The 27,392-nt window shown below is 43.1% G+C and overlaps 1 protein-coding gene across 7 annotated transcripts in view; it reads left to right on the top strand.

The window, feature by feature from the left end:
• TENT4A (terminal nucleotidyltransferase 4A) overlaps positions 1–25,853 on the top strand; it is a 110,566-nt gene extending 84,713 nt beyond the window's left edge. For 3 of the 7 annotated variants that reach the window (XM_074987875.1, XM_074987873.1, XM_074987877.1), the window contains 2 exons: positions 3,900–4,064; positions 13,146–15,398. In XM_074987875.1, the coding sequence (XP_074843976.1) occupies positions 3,900–4,064; positions 13,146–13,331 (351 nt within the window). In that variant the 3' untranslated portion in view covers positions 13,332–15,398. Of the gene's footprint in view, positions 1–3,899; positions 4,065–13,145; positions 15,399–25,151 lie in introns of those variants that run through there. The other 4 variants (XM_074987878.1, XM_074987876.1, XM_074987874.1 and 1 more) reach the window with 3 other exon arrangements.
• The last annotated feature ends 1,539 nt before the right edge of the window (positions 25,854–27,392 follow it).

Below are 27,392 nucleotides of genomic sequence, written 5' to 3'. Positions count from 1 at the left end.
CATAACTATTCATCCGGCTCACCTACGATTCCTCTGGTTTCTCATGGTAGGCAAAGAACATTTTCAATACAAGGTCCTACCGTTTGGCCTCTCCTCGGCCCCAGAGTCTTCACCAAGCCCTTGGCAGTGGTGTCAGCCTACCTGCACAGACAGTGGGTATTTATATTCCAGTATCCGGATGACTGCCTACTCAAAGGGGCCTCGAAGGAGGAGGTACTACGCATAATATGCGTCACAACAGGCACGTTCTCTCGCTCGGCCTGGTTATCAATCTGACAAAATCAAAGATAGACCCCACACAGGACATAGAGTTCGTAGGGGCACGCATAAATTCTATTACAGCGAGGGCGTATCTACCAGAGACTCCCTTTCGGGCCGTCGGCTCCCTCGTGCAAGTCTTCACCTTCAGCCCTACGGTGCTGGTTCTGACGTGCTTACAGCTGCTGGGCCACATGGCAGCAGCGGCGTTCGTACAACAGAACGCCAGGTTACCCATGCGCAGCATGCAGCACTGGCTGGCGAGCGTATACAACCCGGCAGCACACACTGTTCACAGGGTGGCGTCGCCCACAACAGAGGTGCGCAAATCCCTGCAATGGTGGGTAAACCCCGACAACCTGCTAACGGGTACCCTTCCACCAACCACACATATTGGTTTTTCTTACTACAGACGCCTCCCTCATAGGGTGGGGAGCACACATGGGCGAAGAGGTGACGCAAGGGCTGTGGTCCTCCACGGAGCAGTCACTGCACACAAATATACTGGAGCTCAGAGCAGTGTTCAACGCCTGCAGACACTTTCGAGACCATATAAAAGGCAAAGTAGTCGGGATCAGTATAGACAATACCTCCACCATGTTTTATATGAATCGGCAAGGAGGAGCTCGGTCCCGTGCCTTATGTGCAGAAGCAGTCCGGTCGTGAAACTGCTGCATCGCCAACAATATAACCCTGGAAGCCTCGTACTTCCCAGGCGCTCACAATGTGCAGGCAGACCAGCTGAGCAGGCGTTTTCGCACTCACGCACGAGTGGCAGATCCGTCCCGATCTGCTGCAACCGATTTTTCATGCATGGGGTTTTTCCCCAGATAGACCTGTTTGCTACTCAGCACAACAAGAAGTGCCCACGATTCTGCTCCAGGGCAGGACTGGGACGGGGGTCCCTGAGGGACGCCTTCGCGATCTCTTGGAGGGGCCCCCTGCTTTACGCTTTCCCTCCCACAGTGCTCATCCACAAGGTGTTGCAGAAAGCCAGGAGGGAAGGAGCCTGAATGATCCCGATAGTCCCAACGTGGGATCGACAGCAATGGTTCCCCCTACTCCTGCGCATGTCGGACCGGCCACCGATGCCCCTTCCGGTGGCGCCGGATCTGCTCACGCAAGCCCAGGGGTCCATAGTGCATCTGCACCCTCAAGGCCTGCGACTACAAACGTGGTTAATCCATGGCTCAGCTCCCTAGAGAGCACATGTACGGAAGAAGTGCAGCAAGTCCTAGAAAGTAGCAGGAGGACTTCCACCAGGACGACCTACAAGCAGAAGTGGACTCGCTTTACGGCATGGTGTTCTACTAAACAGCTAGCCCCCCTTTCGGTGCCTATGGCTGTGATAGAGTATTTACTGGACCTCAAGAGAGGAGGACTCTCGCTATCCTCGTTTAAGGTCCACCTTGCCGCCTTTTTGGCATTCAGACATGGAGAGACAGGGCACACGGTGTTCGCCCATCCCATGGTTACCAGGTTCCTTAAAGGGCTGGTAAACCTATACCCCCCCCTCGGAAACCGCTTCCACCTTCGTGGAACTTGGACCTGGTGCTTAATGCGAAAAGGGGACCACCGTTCGAGCCTTTGGCCACGGTTTCCCTCTGCCTCCTTATGATAAAGACGACCTCTCTTCTCGCAATCACGTCAGCTCGCAGGGTGAGCGAGCTTGCGGCAGTTATGGCAACGCCACCCTGCACTGTTTTTTCCAAGGAGGCGGTAACCATACGGCTGCATCCAGCCTTTGTTCCTAAAGTTTCTTCTGAGTTTCATACTAACGAACCTATTGTTTACCCTCGTTTTATCCAAAGCCTCATAACTCTGACAAAGAGGCGCGCCTACGCCTCCTGGACGTGAGGAGGCGCTAGCTTTCTATATAGACAGGACCAAGTCCTTCCAGAGAACGGATAGACTCCTAGTCTCTATCGCTCCCAAATCAAAAGGAGAATGTCTCTCTTCGCAGAGAATCTCGAAGCACATCGTATCTTGCATTAAAAAGTGCTACAAACTCAAAAAGACTCCTTTCCTGGCCATGCCCAGAGCTCATTCCACTAGGGCGGTGGCAGCATCAACAGCCCTTTTTCAAGGGCGTTGCGCTAAAAGACATTTGCAGAGCGGCGACCTGGTCATCCTGTGACACCTTCGCCAAACATTACGCCCTTCACAGGGTATTCCAAGAGGATACCCGTCTCTCGACAGCGGTCCTCTCGGGGACAAGCTGCACATACTCCGATTACCCACCTCCTATCTTGGGTTACTGCTGGGTAGTCACCTAATGTGGAGCACCCACGGGGACACTCGAAGAAGAAAGAAAGGTTACTCACCGTAGTAACGGTGGTTCTTCGAGATGTGTCCCCGCGGGTGCTCCACTACCCGCCCATCCTCCCCGCTTCGGATCTCTGTTTAGTGTTTTGCAGGAGCATCCGAGGCGGTTGGTCAAGGAATTGGCGGGGACCGGATCGCGCACGTGACCGGGAGCGCGCGGGGGAGTGGCGCGCACCGGCGCATGCGCGGTCCGGCAGAAACTGCTTGGAAGATCCGATCTGCGGCGCCGGGCGAGCCCGACACCTAATGTGGAGCACCCACGGGGACACATCTCGAAGAACCACCGTTACTACGGTGAGTAACCTTTCTTTACAGTCTTGATCACAGAAAGATGCAGGGGCGAGATGTGTTTCCTCACAGTTCAGAAATTTTGGAGGCATCTCTCTGGATGTATTTTTGTGATATAATACAGCTGGTGCTTTATCCACTCAAATAACAGCACACTTCCACATCTTTGCTGAAAAGCATATGAGTATCTGAGATTGAGCTGCTGCGTAGCCCACAGTGCATTGGTCCATGCCACCAGATCTAATGCAGCCCTTGATTTTGCTTACTGTTTTTAACCTAGGACTTGATTACAAAGTTCCCCCACATCACCCGTTAGGAGTAAAGCTTGGGAGCCACTTGAAGTGGAACACCCATAGGGATGCTAATTGAAGAAGAGGCTGTTACTCCTTGTGTGCAGTAATGGGGGTCCTTCAAGTTGTTTGTATCTGTGGGTGCTCCACTATCTGCCGTCCTTCCATTTTACTTTAAATTGTTCTTTGTTGCGTATTCAGATAAGGGATTTCAGGGGGATTAACACATTCTACCATGTGTACCTGCAGTGCACCGCACATAGATTAGAGCATAAGCATAGGACAAACAAACAAAAATCTCCAGTCACGGACTTAAGATTCATGTGCATCTTGAAAAAAGACAGTTATTGCATAAGAGAACCTACATTTTCTGAGTGTGATGCAAGGCTTGCTTCTGTTTTGAGAAGGACTGTCTGATAGCTTTGCATTTAGCTAAAGGGACAACTCTCTCTTTCAGGTTTATTTCTGATTTGTTGTAAAACTCACTAATAATGTGACCAGAGGTGCCACTGCCCTGTTTCTACAAACCGAAAAATAGAAACATACTACGCCTTTGACACTAGAAATCTTAAGGGAAATTGTGAATGAATGCAAAGAAATGTGTATTTAAATGTAACACGTAGTTAGTGGGTAATTATGTATAGCATGCAGTACTTTTATATAGAATCTGTACATAGAGTTTCTGTATTGTGTACTCTAGCCACTTCACTGAAATATTTTTCACCCTCTTCCACTTAGACAAGGTTTACTGTCCCTCTGCCTACCATTGCTGGTCTTCCACTTCCCTGCAGACAGGTTGACAATGAAGGGGCACCATCTCTGAAAGCTGTTCACAACATGCCCTCTCCTGCTGTTCCCTCTGCATCCCCTAATCCTCTGCCAAGCCCCCACTTGTATCATAAGGTATGCTTTTGTTTTACTTTAATTTTAATTTGATTCTGTGGATTTTTTCCTTAAACTACCCTCCCCTCTGTGATGTTGTTCTTAACCTTTGTAAACAACTTCCCTGATGGTGAATTCTTCGTATCTTAGCAAGAATGTAATAGAATATCTTGCTTTTTAATTAAAAAATAAATAATTGATAACTCATACTGCAAAATAAGACCTGTGATCACTTTAAGTTATCAAGTAAATTATTTATTTTGAAAATGAGCTATTTTTAGGTAGCCCAATCTGTTTAATACATACTCTGCTATCCAACCAGCCTTTTTCCTAACTATCTTTTTGGTAAAGGTAGTTTAGCATCTTAATCTTACCAACAGAGGATATAAATCTGAATCCTGTTTCCAAAGGAGCAGTTACCAGTATAAATGTAGCTAAAGTACAAGTGTTCATGCTTCAGTTTTGAATGGCTTGGGGTCTGAGGGCAAAGAACAATTGTAAACTTTGTAAATAGTTACCTCATTGTCTTCCAGGAAGTCAGGTATTTGTCCATCAAATCCATCTGTAATTTTCCTGGGGCCTTAATTATAAAGAAACAGTTCAGACAAAAAGTCCTGAGGCTATTTTGCTTCTATGTTTTTGCTTAATGGAGAAGTTTCGGGCAACTGTCATCTGTATTCTCTTGCAATCTGAAGTGTTTCCCTGCAGTAATTTGCATTTATGGTTTTTCACCTGTGACCAAGAGACTCAGAGCTATATAGAATAACTTGGGAATATCTGTTCAGAAGGAGGAGCATTAACTCTGTCAATTTCATTTTTCAGCTGCTTAATAAATCCAGCTTCATCACTGTTTGGGCAATATCTTTATATCCAGTGCTACGGAATTTAAAAAAAAATCTGTATTGCTGGGGCAGTACTCTTGAGTGTAAAGTACCAAGTTATGATACCTTGGTGTTATTAGAGAAAAATTAAATTGCTCCTTCCAAAATGGAGCAACATAATTGCACCCGACATGACTGCCCTCAAAGAATCATGACCGTGTTTCTACAGAGCTTCACTGTCAGTGATTAGCACAATTGAGGGACAGCTGCTTCTTCTGTGATGGATCTGCTGCTATGGATAGAAGTCATAACTCAAAATAGGAGGGATTTCTTACTTCAGTGCTCTTTCCTTTTGGCATGTTTGAACATGTGCTTCTTGGTCTCTGTCTGTGAAGAGCAAATGTTTCCTCTTTGTTTTAGGAGTCTTTTTACAAAGGATTCTTCAACGTGGAAATAACTCCCTCCCCCCACCCCAGAGAGTGGAGGTTCCCCCCCAGCAATCTCTTCCCCGCTCAGTACAGCTTGTCCTCCATCTGTAGAGGAGAGGGTTGTTACAGGATTCCTGTGGTAGTTTCCTACCTCTTGTTACAAAATAAGCTCCAGCAGAAGCAAAGGACTCCTGTTCCTGTAATCAAAAAGGAATTTGCACTGGGAATGGAAGGCCACTACCACTGGGGCAGATTTTCTTAGCACCAAAGTTTTTGTCTGATTTACAGCCTCTTAAAAATCCTTGATGAACTTCCTGTTGCAGCCAGGTGTTATAACTGCTCCCGCTTTCTACTGTTTGGGGATCTCTCAGGGTATAGCAAGGCTGTTTTAATCCCTGACATAGGCCTACCTCACTGTCAGGAACAGTCAAGCCTTCTTTGCAAATAATTCTTCCATGTTGCTGGATGTGCAGTGGGAACAGCAGTAGAGTAACTTTTGACCCACTATTGCCTTTCTGTTCCCAGTAGAATCTGCATCACAGCAAAACTCCTGCAAGCATATTTGGATCAGTGGAGGGAAAACTCCCTCAGTTGCCATGACAATGACAACTAGAACCCATCTTCATAACTCCTGCACATTGCTCTTTTCTTCCCAGGGCAAGATGCACTTGCCTTCCATGTACTCTGTCCTGAATCAGCAGATAACTGGGTAGATTAATCCAGTGGCCAAAGGAGATGGAAGAGCCTTCATGCTTGGGTGTAGGCTAGGACTTTATGGTTTCCTTCAACCCCCAGGTCCCTTCTAAGCCTTACTCCAAGTACGCTAAAAGTAAGCGGAACAAAAAAGCAGTCAAGTAGCACTTTAAAGACTAACAAAATAATTTATTAGGTGAGCTTTCGTGGGACAGACCTGCTTAAGTGCACCCAAGCACGAAGGGTCTGTCCCATGAAAGCTCACCTAATAAATTATTTTGTTAGTCTTTAAAGTGCTAATTGACTGCTTTTTTGTTTTGATAGTCTATAGACTAACACGGCTCCCTCTCTGTTACTAAAAGTAAGCGGGTCTGTTTTGAAAATGTTATCTCTTAATTTCTGTCGTAGTCATTTTGCCTGCCTTAGTCTTTCAAGATGACTTGAAAAAATAAATTGGAAAGTATTCTGCTGGCATCTTTTTTGGTTGAGACCTCTTGTTTTGTTTTGAAGAAGAGGAATCGCCACCTTTTAGCTTGATTCTGAGTTATGAATTGAACTGTTTCTGAGAAAAATTGAAGGAACATATCCAAGTTTCAAAGGCATCCTATGTCTTAAATTGCATCTAATATGTCATAATCTTAATTCAGTTAACTTGATGCATTTATATACTTATGCCCTTGATTTGTGGTTTCTCTTGGATGGAAAGTAGATAGTAACTTTCTTGTTGATAAATATCATCATCATTTTTTGTTTGCTTTATTTGTAAAGATCATTTATTCAGTGTTACCCTCTCTAAATTGGGTAGAAGTTTATGGTTCCTGTTTACTTCTTACCGTGAGTAAGAGCTTCTACAGAGAGTCAGTAGCTTTATCTTTGGAGATCAAAAAATAATTTGCCTGTAACTTTGATTACTCCCATATTTAATTTTCTATGCTAGAAATCAATATGTATGGACACAGAATATGAAATACTAAGTTTGATTTAACTGGGATTTGATTTTCTTCTAGTTGGAGCAAGAGTCGCCAGAGCCTGAAGTTAAAGTACCACAAATTGTGGTTTAGTTTTCTCTTCACTTTTGGCAGTTACCACTATTTCCAATGTCTGGCGGTGGAGAGGATGACCTCTTTCACAAATTTTATTTTTTCATGGGCTTTTTGACTGAGGAGTTCCATACATGAGGCCACAGGGTCATGGGCAGACATTGCAGCTCAAGTTAGAAGCTGGGAATGGGACACAATTGCTACATGAGTTGTTCATTTTGTTTCTCTTCTCTTCTCACTGATGGCTTTTCTGCGACCAGCGCAAGACAGTTTTCCTCAGAAGGGGGTTTCCTCTCTGACAGGTCTTTCCCAGTTATCCTTTTCCTGGGCTGCCAACTCCCATTGTGTGATGTCGACTTCCTCTCTCTGATATTTATATTGAGGATATCTTTAAGGCATTTCTTTTGGCCTCTACATTTCCTTTCTCCTTTTGAGTTGGCCATGCACAGTGTTGGTAAATATATATAGTGTCAGGCATATGCATGCAGTGCGAACTCCACCTCAGCTGGTGCTGGATAATCAAGGCCTCAGCACTGAAGATGTTGGTCTCTGTGTTGGTCCCCTTCCCATTCGTACATCACCTTGGACTTTGAGACCTTAACCATGTACTCAGTTGTCTAAAGGAACCACCGTTTGAACCCCTGGCAATGTGTTCCTAGCTCCATCTGTTGATGGTCTCATTTTTAGTCACCATCACCTTGGCCAAGAGTGCGGGAGCTCCAGACCCACCTTCAAAGTGCACTGCTGCTTTATAGTCACCCACAGTGGAACACCCACAGGGACACTACTTGAAAAAGAGGAGGAAACTGCTCACCTTGGCTACGTCTACACTAGCCCCAAACTTTGAAATGGCCACACAAATGGCCATTTTGAAGTTTACTAATGAAGCGCTGAAATGCATATTTAGCGCTTCATTAGCGTGCGGGCGGCCGCGGCACTTTGAAATTGATGCGCCTCGCTGCCGCGCGGCTCGTCCCAACAGGGCTCCTTTTCGAAAGGACCCCGGCTACTTCAAAGTCCCCTTATTCCCATGAGCAGATAGGAATAAGGGGACTTTGAAGTAGCCAGGGTCCTTTTGAAAAGGAGCCCCGTTGGGACGAGCCGCGCGGCAGCGAGGCGCGTCAATTTCAAAGTGCCGCGGCCGCCCGCACGCTAATGAAGCGCTGAATATGCATTTCAGCACACCATTAGTAAACTTGAAATGGCCATTTGCGTGGCCATTTCGAAGTTTGGGGCTAGTGTAGACACGGCCCTTGTGCAATAATGATGGTTCTTTGAGATGTGTGTTCCCGTAGGTGCTCCACTTCCCTCCCTCCTTCCCCTGCTTTGGAGAGTCCTGCTGCATTGGTCAGGTAGAGAAGGAACAGAGGAATTCTGCAATGTGTGCACCAGATAGCACGAGGAGGCACTACTGCACATGCATGGTGCAGGAAGCCATGGCTATAGAAGAATTTCTGGAGTAGAGCACCCCCAGGGGGACACATCTTGAAGAACCATCTTTACTGCACAAGGTGGATAACTTCCTCTTGACCCATTTCCCCCCTCCCCCATGTTTTAAATACTTCACCTGGAATGTAATAAGAGTTTTGCTTTTAGCTTAAGTGCTTTGCACACCGCTTCAGGTGTTTGTGGGTTGACAAGCAATTCCAATGTCGGGTGCTGATGATGAGTCAATAGATTTGTCAGTCACTGTTGATTATTGATTTAGGAGCATTTGGCAGAGTTCCTCCCAGTGCTCTTTCATGGATTTGTTACCTTTAAGAGGGGTGCTGCCATCTTTGGCTCTCCTAGGTGTGAGGCCACATGAGCTTGGCCTTTACAGGGTATTTGTCTCACAGAAAAAGCTCCACATATTATGTCTGTGAGAGAATGCTTGGTTTTCTTTTGTTTTGTCGTCCCACCATTTGTGTGTGATTTCTCAGAACCTCTTTTGAATGTCGTCTTTGAGCTGATCGAAGGCACTCTGCTTCTGATTAGACAGTGTTTGGTTTTTCCGGTTTCCAGAAATTTTTCCTCTTCCAGTCCAAAAGCGTTGAGAGCAACACTGTTGTCAAACCAGTCCTGACAGTGGCAAGCAGCAAGGCTGGTGGCTTCCTCGCAAGCCTCGTGGGTGGTCTATTTTAGGCCTTCCCACTCTTCTTCACTTGTGCTGTCCTTTTTAAGAAGTTCATACAGTCCGTTTTTCACCGAGGAGTGTTTGGAAGTTCTCTGAGTGTTTGCGCCTGTGTATTCCAGTATGGACATGCATACCTGCGTGCAGGATCATCATAAGACTTTTCCCTAATGGATCCTGATGGATCAGCTGCAGCACCCCCTTCTGTTCTCATGTTCATTTCAAAATCCAATGTCACAGTAACCCCACTTTTTTTTCCTTCTGGTGCACTAAGGTTTGAAGTTTTTGGATGTTGTATTGTTCTCTGTGATTTGGATTGCTTTCTGTGTTTCAGTGCAGTTCTCATATGGAGGTGACTCATCAGGTGGTGTTCGATCCAGCAATTAGCAGTGCCTCTCTCAACGCAGATGATTTGGACGTCTCTTTAATCCTGTGTTCTTGCAGTGTCCAATAGGTGCAGTGTTCTGAGCAGAGGTGTTGCCAAGTTGTCTTGTATTTCTTGATTGTCTTAAGATTGTGTTTGTGCTCTGCACATTTCTTACCCACTCCCTCCTTCCCAGTAGCGCTACTTCATGTGTTTAGAATCTGTTTTTGGAAGGGATGATATAATTTCACCAAGATTAATATAGAAGTTATCGCTCAATTGAATTTAGAGGGTCACAAGTTGCTCGTTGATGCAGATGTAGAGCTCAGTCAGACAGTTTACTAGAGGGTTCTCGATTGCAAAGGTAACACCAGTGGTCACCTGTAGTTTGCTGCTTTTACTTTTCAGAAGTGTAGTCAAGTGGCCTACATATGCACATCTTGCTTCCCTGAAAGCAGCAATGTTGATGTTGTACCTCATGACTTCTTGAATAACAATTTGTTCCACATTTGACCTTTCACTTTTTGATTTGACTAGTAGGGTACAGACATTCCAAGCTGCAAGAAGTACTTCTGGTTTTTGATCACATTGGGAGTGATTTCTCTGGATACAGTTGTCTAGTCAGGTATAGTAAGTGAGCCTGTGTTAGGAGAACCTTTTCTTGCCACTTCCTTGTATGAGGTGAGCAGAGGGATTCCTTAAAAGGCCTGCTTAGGCATGCCTGCTGCAGCCAAAATTGCTCCCCTCTGTAGTATTCCAAGGGCACATGACAACCATATTTGTGGTCACCACTTGTGTGTGGGTCTGTGATTGGGGAGCTCTTGATGAGCACTTCACCTCTCCCTGTCACCACTCTTCCATCATTGCAGGACCTTTTATGGCTAGGTAGGGGTGGGGAAAGGTTCTGCCAGTGAAAGAAGCCTATATGTGAATAGTTTGTGTCAGAGATGTCATGCACCTTCAGCCACACAAATCTTAATGGAAGAGGAGCCTCTGTCTGGTGCCAAGCAAGTCCAAGATGACTGGGGTGGGGGCAGAGGAGAGTGTTTCCTCCTTTGTTGCAGCTATTGAGAGGTGATCATCACTCATCTGCCTGTTCTGCTGTTGAGGTCTTATGTTTCTTTGTTTTTGCGCTGTGCTTTATCTGGATATCTCACCTTCGACCTCACTGCCAGAAGTGACCCCCTCACCTGATCAGGAGTACAGAACTGATCACATTGCTCTGAGGGTCTTAAGTGTATGCAGGCAGCCCCAGCAGAAGGCTTGTTTTGTCAGTATTAGTCTAGGGAAGAGAATAGCCAGTTCAGTATATTTGCCAGAAGGGGAACTCTGCTTCCACTCAACTCCAGTTAACACAGATGTGCTAGGTTTATGATATGTTCTTTGGGTTTTTCCTTCAGCCTCAAACTTGGTATTTCATTACCAAAAGTATTTCCCAAAGAGCAAAGATCAACCATCTGCTTTCTTCTTGAGTTCCTGTCAACAGAGCAACTTGAGTGACAATAGTAACCTGTACATCATTTGCTGAAGTATCTGCTTTCTGATCTTCCTCTGTAGTTTGAATTTTAAAGGACAATTCATTGTCTGTCTTTGTATATTTAATTTGCTGACTACATTTCATTGGTACATGAGTAACATTATTTACAAACTTGTTTAGAACAGAAAATTTATGTTGTGCATATGTAGGATCAAATAACCTTGGCTTAATTCCTAATGAAAACTACCTTGTGTGTGCTGCTAACAAGAACACAATTGACCAGCATGTCCTTTTTGCTTCAAAAGTAAACTACTTGAAATTTGGTGTCCTTGAAGTTATTTGGTGGGTTGGTTTGTTTTTTTTTTTTAATAAGGAAAAACCTAATCCATATGGTATGTTGGTAATGTTCAGTGTTTGAGCCAGAATCCTTGGCTTGATGAAGTAACAGTAGATGAATACTTGGCATTTTGGTGACAATATGCTTGGTAAACATTTGGACACTCCAGTTTCTCCTCCAGAGTTGGTGCTGCAACTGTTACCTCTCTCCTGTCTGTATTTCCTGACTTAGGCTGAAACAAGTGTGGTAATACCAAGCACCGCGTCTCAAGTCCAGAAACAAAGCTTTCTAGCTGCCTGATTAGTTTCATAGCCTTAATTTTCATGACACACAGATTTATTATTTGTATTGCTGTAGTGCCTAGGCAGGTGGTCTGAAAGCCTGCTTTTGTATAAAGGCAGGAATATACATGCTGCGCCATAGTTGTATGCTAGCCCCTGAATGAGTTAATATAGGTAAGGTAAAAATATTTTCTCTTGCATTGTTTTGAGCCCTTTCGCACCATCATTGAAGGAGTCTTACCACTATTGACCTCAGCAGGCAATGGAGTGAGGTCTGTATTTCCTGCTACCATTTCTTTTGTGACACCTTGCAGTTCATTTTAATAGGACGTTATGACTTCTCGTGAATTCCCTTTTTTCTGCTTTCTCTACTTGATTTAGTCATATTGGCCTCTCGTCCATTACAATATGTTGTTTGAATAATAAAGTGCGGGCTAGATACACTTGATGCAGGCTCCATTGTACAAATAGCCACATTTTCTAAGATTTACACAATTGCTGGTACTTCAGACTAGTGTGGAAATATGTAATTTATCATTTGAAGACATTAATGGATCAAGTCCAGCAGATTCCAAATACACATGTATGCAGCTTCTTAACTATCGGTAAAACAATTCTCTGCAATTAATACCTGTTGTGAAGATCAAAGCCTAAACAGTTTAACAAAATCTGAACTGGTGATGATAAAAGGTAAGTAAGTGGTTTTAATAACTTAGATTGATACTGTCCTCCTTTTGAAGACTATTTCAACAGATATTTGCCTTCATAAAAAGGAGCTAGTGGTATACTCCATACTGCCCTTATTTCCAAGGCCTTATGATAAACTGACTTGTTTAAGTTAACTAGTATCAAAAGTAATACTACTTTTTTTTTCAAAACGTCTTTATTCAAGCAGTACTTCACTTAATGTGGATCTGCTGGGAGATACCTGTGCACTGTCACCTTAAGATAAGTGAACAGAGAATACTTATGCCTCCCAAGATGGTAGCAGGTTTACGTTGGTTGCCATTGAAACTTTTGCCAGCTGTTACCACGCCATGGTATCTGAGAATGTAATTAACACCTACCACAAGCACAAAGATGTGTAGTATCTCTGATACCTGTATAGTAACTGCTAATGGAAAGTAAAAATGTCTCCAACAATCACTGATCCAATATTTAACATTTACTTGTAACCTTAGTAAGTCGTTACAAAAAAGTCAACTAAATATGCAACAATCTAGTCGATACATTTTAGATAAACTGTATAATAGAAAACTAAAGGGTGATTAAGATACTTGCATTTGATCTAACACCTTTACATTTGAGGAGTATCAGAATACATACACTCTCTTCTACATTAGTGGTAGTGCAAGTTAATTAACATAGCCAGTTTCTTAAATGGGGTGTTTCTTGTACATTTTAATCAAGTGTGGAAAGAGATGGCTATTTATTTTTATACGTGTTCTGATAATGAGTAACACATTGGGAAAGTACTGCTGGTGAGAGAATTTGTTACATTATTTTAAACTGATTATAGTACTAAACCAAACACTTCTATATTTTTAGCAGCACAGTGGAATGAAGTTCTCTATGAAAGGAGCTCATAATCCTAACCAAGGGAATGGCTACAGTCCCGTCAGCGGTGGAGGTATGAGGCAGCCAGTTGGCAACAGAGGACACCACCAATATAATCGTAACATCTGGCGAAGAAAAAAACACAGAGACAATTTGCCTATTAGTCTCAGCAGATAATGGCTAATGCCAGCATGATCCTCCCTCATTTTCCAGACTGAAGCTGACTGAACAATACTAGATGAGGGAGTGGAGACCAGCATTCAGCACATCAGTTTGTGGATGTTGCCAAGTATCTGCAGCTGACTTTTTGCATGTTTGTTCATGTGGTGGCGAAGTCCATCTTAAAGTAGTTGTGCTTATTTGTGAAGCCTTATTAAATGTGGATTTTTTAAATTTTATTTTATTTTTTATTATTTTTGTGTGCCTTCCCATGATTACTCGTACAGTGCCGAAGCAGCTCTGACCGTAGAACTGCAAGGGTATTATACATACTGTAGCGTTTTTTCCATAACTACATCTGTTCCTTTTGGGGGAGGGAAGGGTTAGCTTTTTTGGGGCTCAAAGGAACTTCTTGACTTTCTGTTCATGCTAAAATTGTTTTGCTGCCCCTCCTGTTTTTATTTCAAATTTCAGAATTTTTTTGCTCTGTAAATATTGAAAAAGTATAATTTGTGCAATAACTCAATTTTTAATTTAATTCATTTTGTCACATAAGTTATATCTAGAGGGAGGAGGGGTTTTTCTTTTTAAACTTACAGATCCTTTCCCAGGTTGTATTATCTAAGTTGGGTTCATAGTTTTGCCAGGTTGTCTGAGCAGTGTTCAAACATGACATCATTTTTGGTACTAATTTGAGGCTTCTTGATTCACAATGAAAGTGCTGATTTGGCATATGGTTTTATGAAAGTAGTAAGCTCCAAAGTGTTTTGACCAGGCATTTTAGCTCATTGTCTGGCCTCCTATTAGTTGTCTTGCTCTGACTAGTGGGTTTTAATTTGTTCCTTGTAATAGACGACAAATCCAGCATTTAAAGTGCCAGAAATATAACTTCTTAAGGTTGAAATGGGTTTAAGTCCTGACATGAAATTTGAGTTGTGAACTATATGTTTCTGTCAGCTTTAGTAATGTAACCCATTAATGATTGAGACTGAACATCATTATTAAACAAAGTTACCCAGCTTGAGGAATGTGGAGAAAGGAAATATGTTGATTCCATTAAGGAATCTGTATCGCAGTATGCATTAGTTCTGTTAAGAGCAAATGTATAAAGTACTTCAGCTGCTCTAAGCATTACAAGAAGCATCTTTTAATGTATTGGAGGAGAGCACAGCCCGGTATAGGATACAAACTGTGGCTGGCGCTTAATTTATGGATGCATACAGGTATACTATGCAACTGTGTATTGCCATGACAACCACTATGACACCATGTCTTCATTAACGTTTTTGAACAAGAAAATGTACAGCCTGCCTGCCCCTGAATTTTTAGAGCCCACTTGTCTTGGGTGTTGCTTGCATCTCACATGCCTCCCTACTTTTAAAATGAGGGTTTTTAACCTCAATGAACGCTACAGGTTGGTTATTTGGAGTCCAGTTGGTGGAGACAGCTGAAAAAATTCTATTACTATGACATTTAGATGTACAGAAGTGGAATGTTTTAAAACTGATTTTCTGAATGTTGATGTGAAAAGGAGGCACCTAGCATGATGAAGATTTGTAAAATGCTGTATACCTTTTGAAGCAGGAATAGTCAATATTGGGACAACATCTGTCAGTTGCAAAGAGATCTCCTTGGTAGGAAAGGGAGCAACATTCCAAAGTAGAGTAGCACATTTGTCTGCAGTACTTAATGATCCAGATTTACCACAAATTATTTTTAAAAATGGTGAGCATATCTTTAACCAATATTTAAGGGCTGATACATAGGCCTGTAACTACTAGTCTTTAGACACTAGCAATATTGAGCATAAACCTACCATTACGGAAACTTCAGAGGCTTTACTTGGTGTCTTAACTAGTGTCCATTTTAAATCAAAATTCATTTAAAAAAAAAAAAAACAGGTATCATGTTCCATGTAAGTCATGGTGTCCCAAATTAATTGGCCTGGCTACTGCTGTGGTTGTGCTACAGGTTTGAAAAAGATCATGTTTAGATTTTTTTGTGTGGACAACAATGTGGAAGCTAAAATTCACATATTTTTATGTAAAATTTTTCTATTCTTTGATTTTTTTAATAAACTTTGGAGACCAGTTCTTTGTCTGTGTCTGTATACATACATACATACAAAAAAGAGAGACAGATAAATTCACAAAAAAATCAAATGAAATGTGTAATTCACTCTTAACCCCACATTTAACTTTTGTTAACATCTACTATGAAAGGATATTTAGGTTGTCTTTGAGTGGAATAGTCTTACTCTTTACCAGAACAGTAGGAAGGGAAATGTCTCAAAGATACTGAGATGTACTAGAACAGGTGTGTTACAGCATTGAACAGTTTGTGGTTTGTTTCTAATTCATATATTGCAACTTTTGCAAGCCATAAACTCGTCAGTTAAATTTTGATTCTTTTCTTTATCACACTTCAGTCATGCGGACTATTTTAAAGGGAAAATACCTAGCTAACATGGGGTTTTTTTTTTCAGCTTGCCATTTTGCTTTCAGGAACTGGTGCAAAAGTAGGATTATCCTGGCAGGTTAAAAGAAATGGTAAAGAGAGGTAGCATGATTAAGGTAAAGATGAAACTCCTAGGGAAAGAAGTTACGGCAGGTATCTCGACTTCTTATTCAAAGTATTACTCAAGTTTCCACTGATCTATTGGAGGTAGTGATGTTATGGTTTATTTCACCACATTTTTGAGCTCAGGAAAATAAGGTAACAGTAAATTTCATCAAGCTGTCTTGTGATGATAGCAGCAGTGATATTTGTGATGGCAATGTGGGTTAATTTTTCATGCCAAAAGTCAGTTTGTTGCCATGCACTCTTTCGTATGCTAGTTATCAGTTGTTGCACTTGGACATTACTTTTCTTGACGTCACAATCCTGTCCCATCACTTATGGGAATATCAGTATTTATTTGTTTTTTGTCTAATCAGCTGTGGACATCATGTCTTAGCATACTGGTCTGTTTCTGAAACAAGTGAGACATCACTTTGAAGTGAAGGAACGGTAATTAATTTTAAGGTGTTGACATCTAATTTTTCTTTGAATGCTTGTTTCATGTCCATTCCATGTAGCTGTATGTACTTGGTGGTGGAAGTTTTTCCCTCAGTAATATCCCTAGGGGGCTGGCTCTGGTACTCTCTGGAGTAGCATATGCTCAGGTGTAAAGGTCAATGCTGCATCCTCTCCTGCCATTTGCCCGAAGTTCAGTCATCACCAGTGACTGTGCTGGAAGGTCTCCTTACTTCAGCAAGTTCTCTTACTCACTGGTTCTTCCCACCACTCATTGTGTAAATAGTTCATGGATAAGTAGTTCTCTTTGTTCTCGTAGTGGTTACTTAACAGTACAGTAGATAAATTACCCAAGGGACTTAGCTCAGGGGCAGGACATGCCCTAGTCCCCAGCCTTAAAGCATTTTGATTGCTACAAGCCTATGCCAATCAGTGACATCCCTGCCCACCCCAAGCCCCCAACCCCCACATTAAAGCTGCTTGAAGCATTTAGGGGAGCGCTAAGTTAGCAATGAGTCATTTGCAAGAGCATCAAGTCAAGAACTAAAAAGGAGCAGGACATAAGACCGAGTGCTCTTCATGGAGCTGACCCTTGCAACAACCCACTGAGATTGGACTATGGACTGAGCAAAGTGGCATTAGTGTGAAGTGCACTGCTGACACTGGTCTTCCGATGATGGTCCCAGTCCCTGGAACCTGCTGAGAAGCAGAGGAAACACACTGGGTGGGGGTATTCCCTGACCTCCCGTATTAGAAAGGGAAAGTCCTAGAGAGGAGTGTGTCAGGCACCATGCCTCCGAAGGCTAGCCAGACTCTTGCATTGCTGGCTAGTCTAGCCACCACTTCAAGGGACCCACCAGTCATCCTGGGTGATGGGATTTTATCCACACCAGAGGCCTTTCAGGCTGCAAGAGACATCAGACTTCGCTGGTGCCATCAACACCCCATCAGGACATTGTCCCCAAAGGGAAGCCAAAGCTGAGGCCTGTGCAATGGTCTCAGTCAGTGCAGCATTGCTTCCCCGCAGCACAACAGTGGGCATTGAAGCAGCGATTCCCAGCGCTGTGCTCTCAACCTACCCATAAAATCTGGAGTTCCCAACAGCATTTGCCAGACTCTTGGCGCTAGTCCCCTCAGTGCATGGTATTGCTCACCCAACGGTCGGGATAGGGCAGTAGCATCCCAGCATTTCCTGGAATCATGGCACTCATCATCGGAGTGGGCATTGGTCCTTGGGGCAACAGTATTCATTGGGACAATGCCAATCCTTGGGACCGGAGGTGCATTGCTGGCCTCCCCGGCACTCACATGCAGATTGCTGGTCTTAGGGCATTGAGCCTCTGGAGACAAGGCAGTGTTCTCGTCCATCCCATTCTTGTTCACCAGACTCCTAGCATTGTTCTCAGAGCTCTAGACATTAACCTGGACAGGCATTACCAGGACCCTGTGCCCCAGCACTTGTCCCCCCACATCCTAATTCCAAGATGATAGGCATGCAGGGGACATGTACATAGCATCAGCACCACAGTGGTTCTCAAGGCAGGAACTTGACTCAGGCTGAGGAGGTAATGGGGCCCATGAGCCAGGCACTCCCAGCTAGATTGGGGTGGGGGACACTCTCTTCTAGAACCACCAGCCACAGCATAGCCCTAGGGCCAGTGGCCTACCCTGTTGCACTTTTGTAACCGCATCAGAGGCCCAGCTTGTGTGAGCAGTGTCAAAGGAGTTTGGCAATCTCTCCCTCCACCCAGTTCTCAGAATGTTTCTGACCAAGGTGCCCCAAGAGCACTCTGGCATCAGTGGAGACCTCTCATGCAGAGGATGCTGAGTCAGCCCTTCCACCCATGCCAACTGCCTCTGTCCTCACCTGATGAGGTGGTGTGATTGTCAAACTATAAGGTTCTGACTACTACTCTGCGACCACCTGCTTCAGCTATTCTTGGTATGCCTTGGCATTGTCTTGTGGCCCTGTCTGGAACCATCTGATCAGGGTTGGCAGAGAGGAAATAGTGTGTCCCAGTGAAGGAGTTCGAATATTTATATTCCCATCAGACCCTAAACTCTTCAATTGTGTCTGTGGATGGCGAGCTAATTAGGAAGGGGGAACTCAGCTCAGTTCCTGAAAATTAAGATGGTAACAGACTAGGTTGATTTGGCCAAGAAGTTTATTCATCTGCTAGCTTTCAGTTATGAGAGGCAAACCATCAGGTCTTTCTTGAGAAGTATGACTGCAATGGATGGCAGCCTGTGGCTAAGTTCGCAGACTCTCAAACTCAAACTGGCAGTAGTTCCTGGCCACTTTAGATGAAGGAAGAAAGGTGGCAAAGACCTCTCTTCAGGGCACCTCTTATGTGTCAGAAGTGGCAAAGTCTATCACTATAATCGCATCAAAGAGGTGGGCTTGGTGGCTCCTGGTTTTCAAGCTGTTGACAGAGATTTAATGATCAATCCAGGGTCACCTTTTCAATTACCTATCCCTGCTTGCAGAATAAGCAGGCACAAGATTACATGGGCTTACAGGCTCAAGAGCTATTCTATGTTCGCTGGGTCAGCCACAGCTAGAAAGTGGTTCAAGCTGCAGCAGCTTCAAAGACCAATATGAGAGGGGTAGCCATGTTAGTCCATATCCTCAAAAACAAATGAGAAGTCCTGTGTCACCTTATAGACTAACAGATTTTTTGGAGCATATGCTTTTGTGGGCGAAGACCCACTTCAACAGATGCCCGGGAAAGCTTATGCTCCAAAAAATCTGTTAGTCTATAAGGTACCACAGGACTTCTTTTCCAAAGACCAAGGGGCAGCCATGACTGGGGCACTACCATAAGAAGGGCAAAGACTGTAAGTTCCATCGGGGCAATGACGAGCCCCTTCTCCCTACTCAGGCTACTCCCACTACCCACCTGAAAAGAAGCAGGTGTTTTTGAGAATGTGCTTGAGCACAACATCCCAGTTTGAAGCCTCTGCTTCCCTCTGTTTTCAAATCACATTTCCTTGGCTCCCTGTTGGGGCTGCAACAACATTGGCCTCGTGGGTCTTCAGCAGTGTGGCTGTGGGGTATACCCTACAGTTTATTTCTACCCTCCCTGCCACCATCTCTCTCTGTTCTTCTTCAGGGGACCTCCCAAGCTCTGCCTGCAAGCCCCTCTGCAGTAGGGGTCATAGAGAAAGTCCCCATATGCCTAATGATGAAAGGGTTTTACTCTCTGTACATTGATACCAAAGGTGTGCCTCAGATTAGACCTGTGAGACTTCAACAAATATCTCAAAGGCTACATCTACACGTGCCCCAAACTTCGAAATGGCCACGCAGCTGGCCATTTTGAAGTTTACTAATAAAGCGCTGAAATGCATATTCAGCGCTTCATTAGCATGCGTGCTGCCGCGGCGCTTCAAAATTGACGCGCCTTGCCGCCGCGCGGCGCATCCAGACGGGGCTCCTTTTCGAAAGGACCCCGCCTACTTCGGAGTCCCCTTATTCCCATGAGCTGATGGGAATAAGGGGACTTCAAAATAGGCAGGCTCCTTTCGAAAAGGAGCCCCGTCTGGACACGCCGCGCGGCGGCAAGGCGCGTCAATTTCGAAGCGCTGAGGCAGCCCACATGCTGATGAAGCACTGAATATGCATTTCAGCGCTTCATTAGTAAACTTCAAAATGGCCATTTGCGTGGCCATTTTGAAGTTTGGGGCACGTGTAGACACGGCCAAAGTGTAAAGTTCCTGCTGGTTCCACATCAGAGGAATGGTCAATGGCCCCTGCTGGCACAGAGAAGGCTCCTGATAACAGGCCCTAACAGTGAGGTGGAGGATCAGATACCCACCCCTAAATCTACCTCTGCAGTGGTGACCAAACCCTCAACACTGCCACCATCAGCTAAGTCCTCCTCATCTGAGGTAGGCATGGGATCATCCAGGACCTGGATGACATTAGGGAGCATCAGGCCCTTCTGCCGCAGTGGCCAAGAGCTCGGGACTAAAGGTGAAGGATATGACAGAGCAGGACGATGTCCTCTTTTCATTGTCCTCTGGGCCTCCACACGCTCCCCTCCCCCACCCCAGGTTGCCTTCCTCTTCAAAATGGTGTCCTCAAGATTGCTATAATTTTGTGGCCTACCTCATCCTCTATCCTGGCATATCAAAGAGGGCTGAAAAAATACTTTGTGCTAGATCTAGACAGTGTTTCAGAAACTCCAGACGGCCGAAGGAGGGGCAAGGGACCCTGTGCACTCATGAGAGTTTGGGGGAATCATAAAATCACAGAATACTAGAACTGGAAGAGACCTATAGAGGTTCTCAAATCCGGTGCTCTGCACTCAGGGCAGGACCTAGCACCATCTATGCCATCCCTGACAGATGTTTATCTAACCTGCTCTTAAAAATCTCCGGTGATGGAAATTCCACAATCACCGAAGGACATTTATTCCAGTGCTTAAGCATCCTGCTAGTTTGGAAGATTTCCAAAGGCCCAACCTTAACCTCCCTTGCTGCATTTTAAGCCGATTGCTTCTTGTTCTATTGTCAGAGAATAAGAAGCCTGTCCAATGCTCCTGCTAGGTTGCAGGCCACATCTGACAGCTTTGTGGGCCACATTTTGCCCCAGGCTGTGTCTGATCCTGCCCCAGTCTGATTTTGGAGCTTCTTGTGGGGCTCAATGTGATTCTTCAGCTCAAGTTCAGCAACAGTCAGTATTCCTCAATCATCAGTGCATATGCCCCAACACCTGCTGATGAGGAAGAAACAAGAAGCAGTTTTATAACCTTTTCACTGCAGTTCTCACAGTCACACCTAAGGTAGACAAGCTCCTCATCCTGGGAGTCTTCTAGCATTTAAATCTTTCAACTCTGGAGCAGCTTAAAGAAGGGGTGGGAAATGTAAACCCCAATAATATATGGCTCCACAAAAAATGTGTGAACCATCATCACATAAAGTAGCTTTAGGCAGAGTGTAATGAGATTGGATTAAGCACTGCAGCACCTCATACTAGTCACACCAGGAGTTAACTCAGTTGGAGGGCAGTACCTGGGAGTACTGTGAGTTTGAACAGAACACTGGCACTATGCCATATACCAAGCCATAGCTCACTTGGAGATCAGACCTCATGGGGCTGAGAAGTGACAAATGAGGAAAGGGCATGATGGTCATCCATAAAGTATGTCATGTCTCCTTCAAGATTACCTCAGTCACTTCTGTGGGGAAAATTTGCAGGGCACAAATGGGGCTCTTCAGATGCTTAAAACTGTATTAGTGAACATCCTTGGCAAACATAAACCTTGCATCAAGGAATAGTTGAAGCAGCAGCAGCACAGTATGCCACAGTCTTGTAATGACAGTGGGATTATGGAAATCTACTTTTACAGTGTAGTTACCTTGGCATCTTTGTCCCCATTTAGGTAATTATGTGATGTGTTAAGGACATTTTTCTTCTACGTAAAAAAATCATTTTAACAAAATGGAACATGGCACACAATGATAATCTTGCTACTTGCAATATTTTTACTTTGCCTGAGTTGGAGTGTTTTGTTACTTTGTTTTCAGCATTTTTACATCATTTGCTAAATAAATTTCTATTCACTCTTGCTGAGCTGTCTTGCTGTAGATAGAGGGCACTCTTGCATTAGAGTTTTATCCCCACCAAAAATAAATACAAAATGCTTATTCCTACTCATGTTGGTGCAGTGAAGCTCCGTGAATATTCTTTCTGAGACAAGAGGCAGCTTTCAGAGTGCTTTCATTTTGCAGCTTAAATCAATGTTTGAATCTATGCTGAACATTTTATTTACCATAACCAGCCGATTGGGCAAGTGACTGAAGCAACTGTATTTTGTTTTGAGTGGGCATCTGTGAATCCTGTCCTTTGATTCCAAATATGCTTCCTAATCATAGCATTTTATAGCTACAGATACCAAAATATTGCTTCCCTCATGTGGGTCCCAGTGTCCCTTAACTACGTAAATGTGGCTCAGGTGCTCACACTTCTAATTATGTTAGCATCCAGTGAAGACTATTTTTGTTACCTGATGCCCTTGTGAAAAGAACTGTGTGATCCTGACAGTTTCTCTAGCTAACAAGAAGTAGCTGTTTTGTCCAAGCTCAAGAACATTATCAGCAGAAACTATTATGGTACGCTAATTTTGGAATATAAAGAACACTCTGGAAAACAGTTCTTAATTCCTGTCAGCCAACAGGGTCTCATGCTTTGTCTCCAGGTGCTAGTACTTCTGCATAATCCAGCTCTAATGATACTTACATTCAGTCGTGAAATATTTATGGCCAACAGGATAAATGCAAAGGTAAAGTATGCCATTGGACTCCAGCCTGTGGTTTAGTCCTCCAGGTACTCCTGTAATATAAATTATATAATCCACTGATAGTGTTAGAATAAGAATGGACAGGACTGATGTTTTAGAGTGGGAGATTGGTGGTCTACCACAAATCAGTGGAAAACATAGGAAACTGATGTGTAGACAGTAGTCATTCCTTTCACTCAGTCTAAATTACCTTGGGAGGTTGTGGATTCTCCACCACTGGAGATTTTTTTAGAGCAGATTAGATAGATACGTATTGGGGATGGTCTAGATGGTGCTCGGCCCTGCTGAGAGGACAGGGACCTGGAGTCAATGACCTCTCGAGGTCCCTTCCAGTTCTAGTGTTCTATGATTCTAGATCAGGACACCCAGCGATTTGCTAGGCTGTGTTAGTCACAGGAATGTAAGACTACATCTGGAAGCCTCAATTAAGAATGTTCTCTGTTTTTACCGTAAGTCAGTCCTGTTTCTTCCCTTCCATCAGTGACATGATGTGATTTATCTGATATTGTGATAAATGAACCTTCAAAGCATCAGTTCAGATAAGCATCCCAAAGATTAGATGCTTATCCAAACAGCCCGGGGTTGTCCAAAACTTCACAGTTTTGTTTTTGCTAACTGTATAATCTTAGGCTGGGTCTATGCTGGAGAATTTTATCGACAGAAGGGGCCTTCTGTTGACATAACTCAGGAAGCGTCTACACACTTCAAACATTCTGTCGACAAAGTCTTGACAGAACTCTGCATTTGCCTCAATATTATCCCTCAAAAATTTGAGGCATAACAATCTCTGGACAAAGTACTGTCCACGAAAGTGCAGTGTAGACACTTCTACTGTAGACATAGCCTTAGAGCAGTGTTCCTATGCTATTACCTAAGGCATGCAGTGGCAAGATTATTTGGTCACCAAAGACACAGTTTTTAAGAACAACAAGAAGTCCTGTGGCACCTTTATAGACTAACATATTTTGGAACATAAGCTTTTGTGGGCAAAGACCCGCTTCATGAGATGCATGAGTTTTTAAGAGTTACTCCTTATCCAAATCAGTATCCCAGGGCTCAGTGCAAATGTTCTGTGTCTGATCCTGCTTTTAATTTTTCTCCATGCCATATGCCAAACCAACTATTTCCCTAACAAAATGTTGAGATTAAGACAATAGCAGTAGGCCTTTTGCTTTGTCTATAAGGTGTGCTATAATTTTTAGTGTCTGCCTGTATATGGTACAATATTTTTGCAGGGAAATCAATAAAAGAATAAAAATTACACAAAGTAATTTGAGAAAGATAGATATATACACAAAAACGTAAAGCTTGCCTACCAAACAGCTTCCAGCAGGTCAGTTTACCTGCCATGTGCATAGCCCTTCAGCCCCCAGCAGCTCCTTCGTCCACCTCAGTGGGTAAATTTAGATTAGCTCAATAATTTACCACCTGTCTAAAATATGGGCTATAGTATCATGAATGTAGGCACTTGCTTTTTGGTAGCAAAATCTACTTAACTCACTGGAGCTTGAAACCACTCTCATTTTGTGAGATCCATTTTTGTTTTTAACCCTGAAGTGTCTCCTGCCTTCAAATTTCTGAAATCTGGTATACCTATATTTTAAATCCCTCTCACCTCTGTTGACATATATACCTACAAATTGGATATTATTTTAAATTTGCTCTGGCATTCACCTTCAGATTTCTCTTGTCTGGTTCTGCTATTGCTATGAGAAGTAATCAATAGTTACATAGAGGATGTCCTTGGGTGTGGGTATGCATGCGTTATTTTTTATTTTTATTTTTATATAATAAAATATACAAATTAGTATTTCTGAAACCTGGGTATCAAAGTAGGGCCAGAAAGTGGGATTCAGTGAGCATTGGAAAATGGAGAGCGTAGCGTGATCTTAATTACTTCAGTGACCAGGACTATTGTGGTTTTTGGAATTGGAAGGTCAAGGATACAAACAAAGGGCAGAAAACCTGGTATTTCTATATGACAAAACTCCTGTTGACTATAGTCAGACCAAAACAAAAGAGCAGTCAAGTATCACTTTAAAGACTAACAAAATAATTTATTTGGTGATGAGCTTCTGTGGGACAGACCCACTTCTTCAGATCATAGCTTTACTAGAACAGACTCAATATATAAAGCACAGAGGTCCAAAAAACATTGCATTGTATTTTTGGACCTCTGTGCTTTATATATTGACTCCGTTCTGGTAAGGGTATGATCTGAAGAAGTGAGTCTGTCCCACAAAAGCTCATCACCAAATAAATTATTTTGTTAGTCTTTAAAGTGCTCCTTGACTGCTTTTTTGTTTTGATAGAATACAGACTAACACGACTATCTCTCTGTCTCCATAGTCAAACCAGGTTTTCATCCAAAGAATTTTTTGACCTTGTCACCAGTCAATAAGCAGTACTCATGCTTTTTTATTCACTTGTGTACACTGCAGTTCTCAGCACAACAAGCGTTCATTGGTAACCTCAGCCAGCCTGCTCAACAGAAGATACATTTTTACATGTATTTCAGGTGAAAGGAGCTGACGGCCATGGGGACAGCGTGGGGCATTTCATCCTGTGCTCCCTAGTATCTCTGCCTGGGGGAAAAGGAGAGCCCTTGCCATACAACAGCATCTGAGGAATCACAATTCCTAACACAATCGCAGTTCTGTTTTGCACAGTGTTTTTGATTGATTCAGTAGCTCAAATGACACCTCCAGGTTTGCTCTCCATAATGTGCAATACATCGTCTCCTATTCCCACTCAGTGACACAATAGCCAAGTCAAGAATGCAGCACTCTACCCAGAGGAAGAGAAGTGGAAAGGTATAAAGTGGTGTATTCACACAAGTATTGTTTTGCACAGCTGTCTTTCAGCTTTCCTATCTGCATAGCATTGAGCATGTGCTCTTCTCACCTGTCTGAAACTTAAAGATTCAGCCTGGTGGATGAAACATGGGCTGGGAGTCTGGTTTTGTGCATTTCTGACTCTGCTACCATGTTGTGTGACTGGGGGCTAGTTGCCCCATTTGTATTTTGGCACAGTGATCTATCAATCACTTTACAAAATATTAATTGACGCTCACATTGTAATGATAAACACTGAGATCTTTGACATAAGGCAATAAATACTGTAAGAGCAAAGTATTACTGTTTCTCTAGTCACAATTTTCAGCCTTTTCTGTTACACACCATAGTGACGAATAATCTCTTAAAGCAAATATTTACTATTGTCAGACTATATTCCCCTGCAAAAGCTCTCCTAGATTCAAATATTGTGCTGTGATTTAAAGGCTATCCCTGTCCTGTACGTATGACAGTTGTAAAGATTTTATATATTTAATAGCAAATAAAATAAATATAATTCTTATAGTTTCAAATAGTGGAAAGTAACTGTTTTTACACAGAAGTCATGTTTCTCCTTTTCGATGTTTCTGCTTATTTGCTTTGTCCTGTCTGTACATGTGAAAAAAATTTCAGTTCGTAATACGGAAACACAAAATACAGACCATAGTGGCTGTAAAATTATTTTCATTCATCAGTGAAGTTGAAAACAGGAGGCTCATGTGCTTTATGGGGAGAATGTCAGTCCCTGAAAGTGGACTGTTTATAAGGGAATCAGGCTTTCTAGATAATCAGACAACATTTTTCATGTTTTACACGTTATTAATCATTCATAGCAAGAAATATACAGTACCTGATTTTCAGTCTAAAAGCATGTGCTTGTTTTATTCTAATAAAACAATAAAACAATTTATTCTTTTGTTCGTTCAATATCTTCAGCTATGATCTTGACTAAGGAGAACGTTGTTCCTGAGTTAATCTAACTACTTTGTCATTTGCTTTTTATGTATCACTCAGGTAGCAATGCCAGCATATTGCAACTATATTTGCTGTAGGTGATTTACCATGTTTTTCCGCTCAGGCTGTAGGTGATCTATCATTATTTTTCCATTCAGGCTGCTCCCCTTTTCACCACCATGTCTTTTCTAAACACTTATTCATGGAATCATAGAAACCTAGGGTTAGAAGAGATCTCAAGAGGTTATTGAGTCCAGTCCCTCCTGAAAGCAGGACCAATCCCAACAAAGTCATTGGAGTCAGGGCTTTGTCTTGCCAGGATTTGAAGACCTCTAGGGAAGAAGATTCTACCACCTCCCTAGGTAACACATTCCAGAGCTTCACCACTCTCCCAGTGAAATAGTTTTTCCTAATATCTTGTCTAGACCGCTCCCACCACACCTTGAGACTATTGGTCCTTGTTCTGTCATCTGCCACCACTGAGAACAGCTTCTTGCCATCCTTTTTGGAACCCCCTTCAGGTAGTTGAAGGCTTCTGGGAAGGTGAATCAGACAGAAACATTGAGTTTAAACAGACTGAATTTTGCTTCTCTCTGGATTCTTAGGGGTGGGGGAGGAGGAATGTATGTCCCCTCAGAATATGCTATGCATAGATTCTTTTCTTTGAGGAATGGACAATACAATCCAGTAAAAGCACTAATAGCGCTAATACATTAACTGATGAATGGTGTCAAACGTTTTCTCGCACTGGAAAAAATAGTAGCCTGTGGATAGTCCACTAGCTTTCATGGAGCAGTTGACTACACAATAGCCTTATTGTCAGGACATTTTAATAAGGTCTTCATTTGATTATTTGCACGTAGGCTTGTAATTGTTCTGAATTCTTTTGATGAAATGAGCTAATGCTGACAAAATTTGCTCCAGGCATTTTTGTTTTAAGATAGAAGGGAAGATAACAGAGGACAACATGA

The sequence above is a fragment of the Carettochelys insculpta genome, chromosome 2 (genome assembly GCF_033958435.1).
Source record: "Carettochelys insculpta isolate YL-2023 chromosome 2, ASM3395843v1, whole genome shotgun sequence".
Classification (NCBI taxonomy): Eukaryota; Metazoa; Chordata; order Testudines; family Carettochelyidae; genus Carettochelys; species Carettochelys insculpta.
This window is presented reverse-complemented; position numbering and strand designations above follow the sequence as displayed.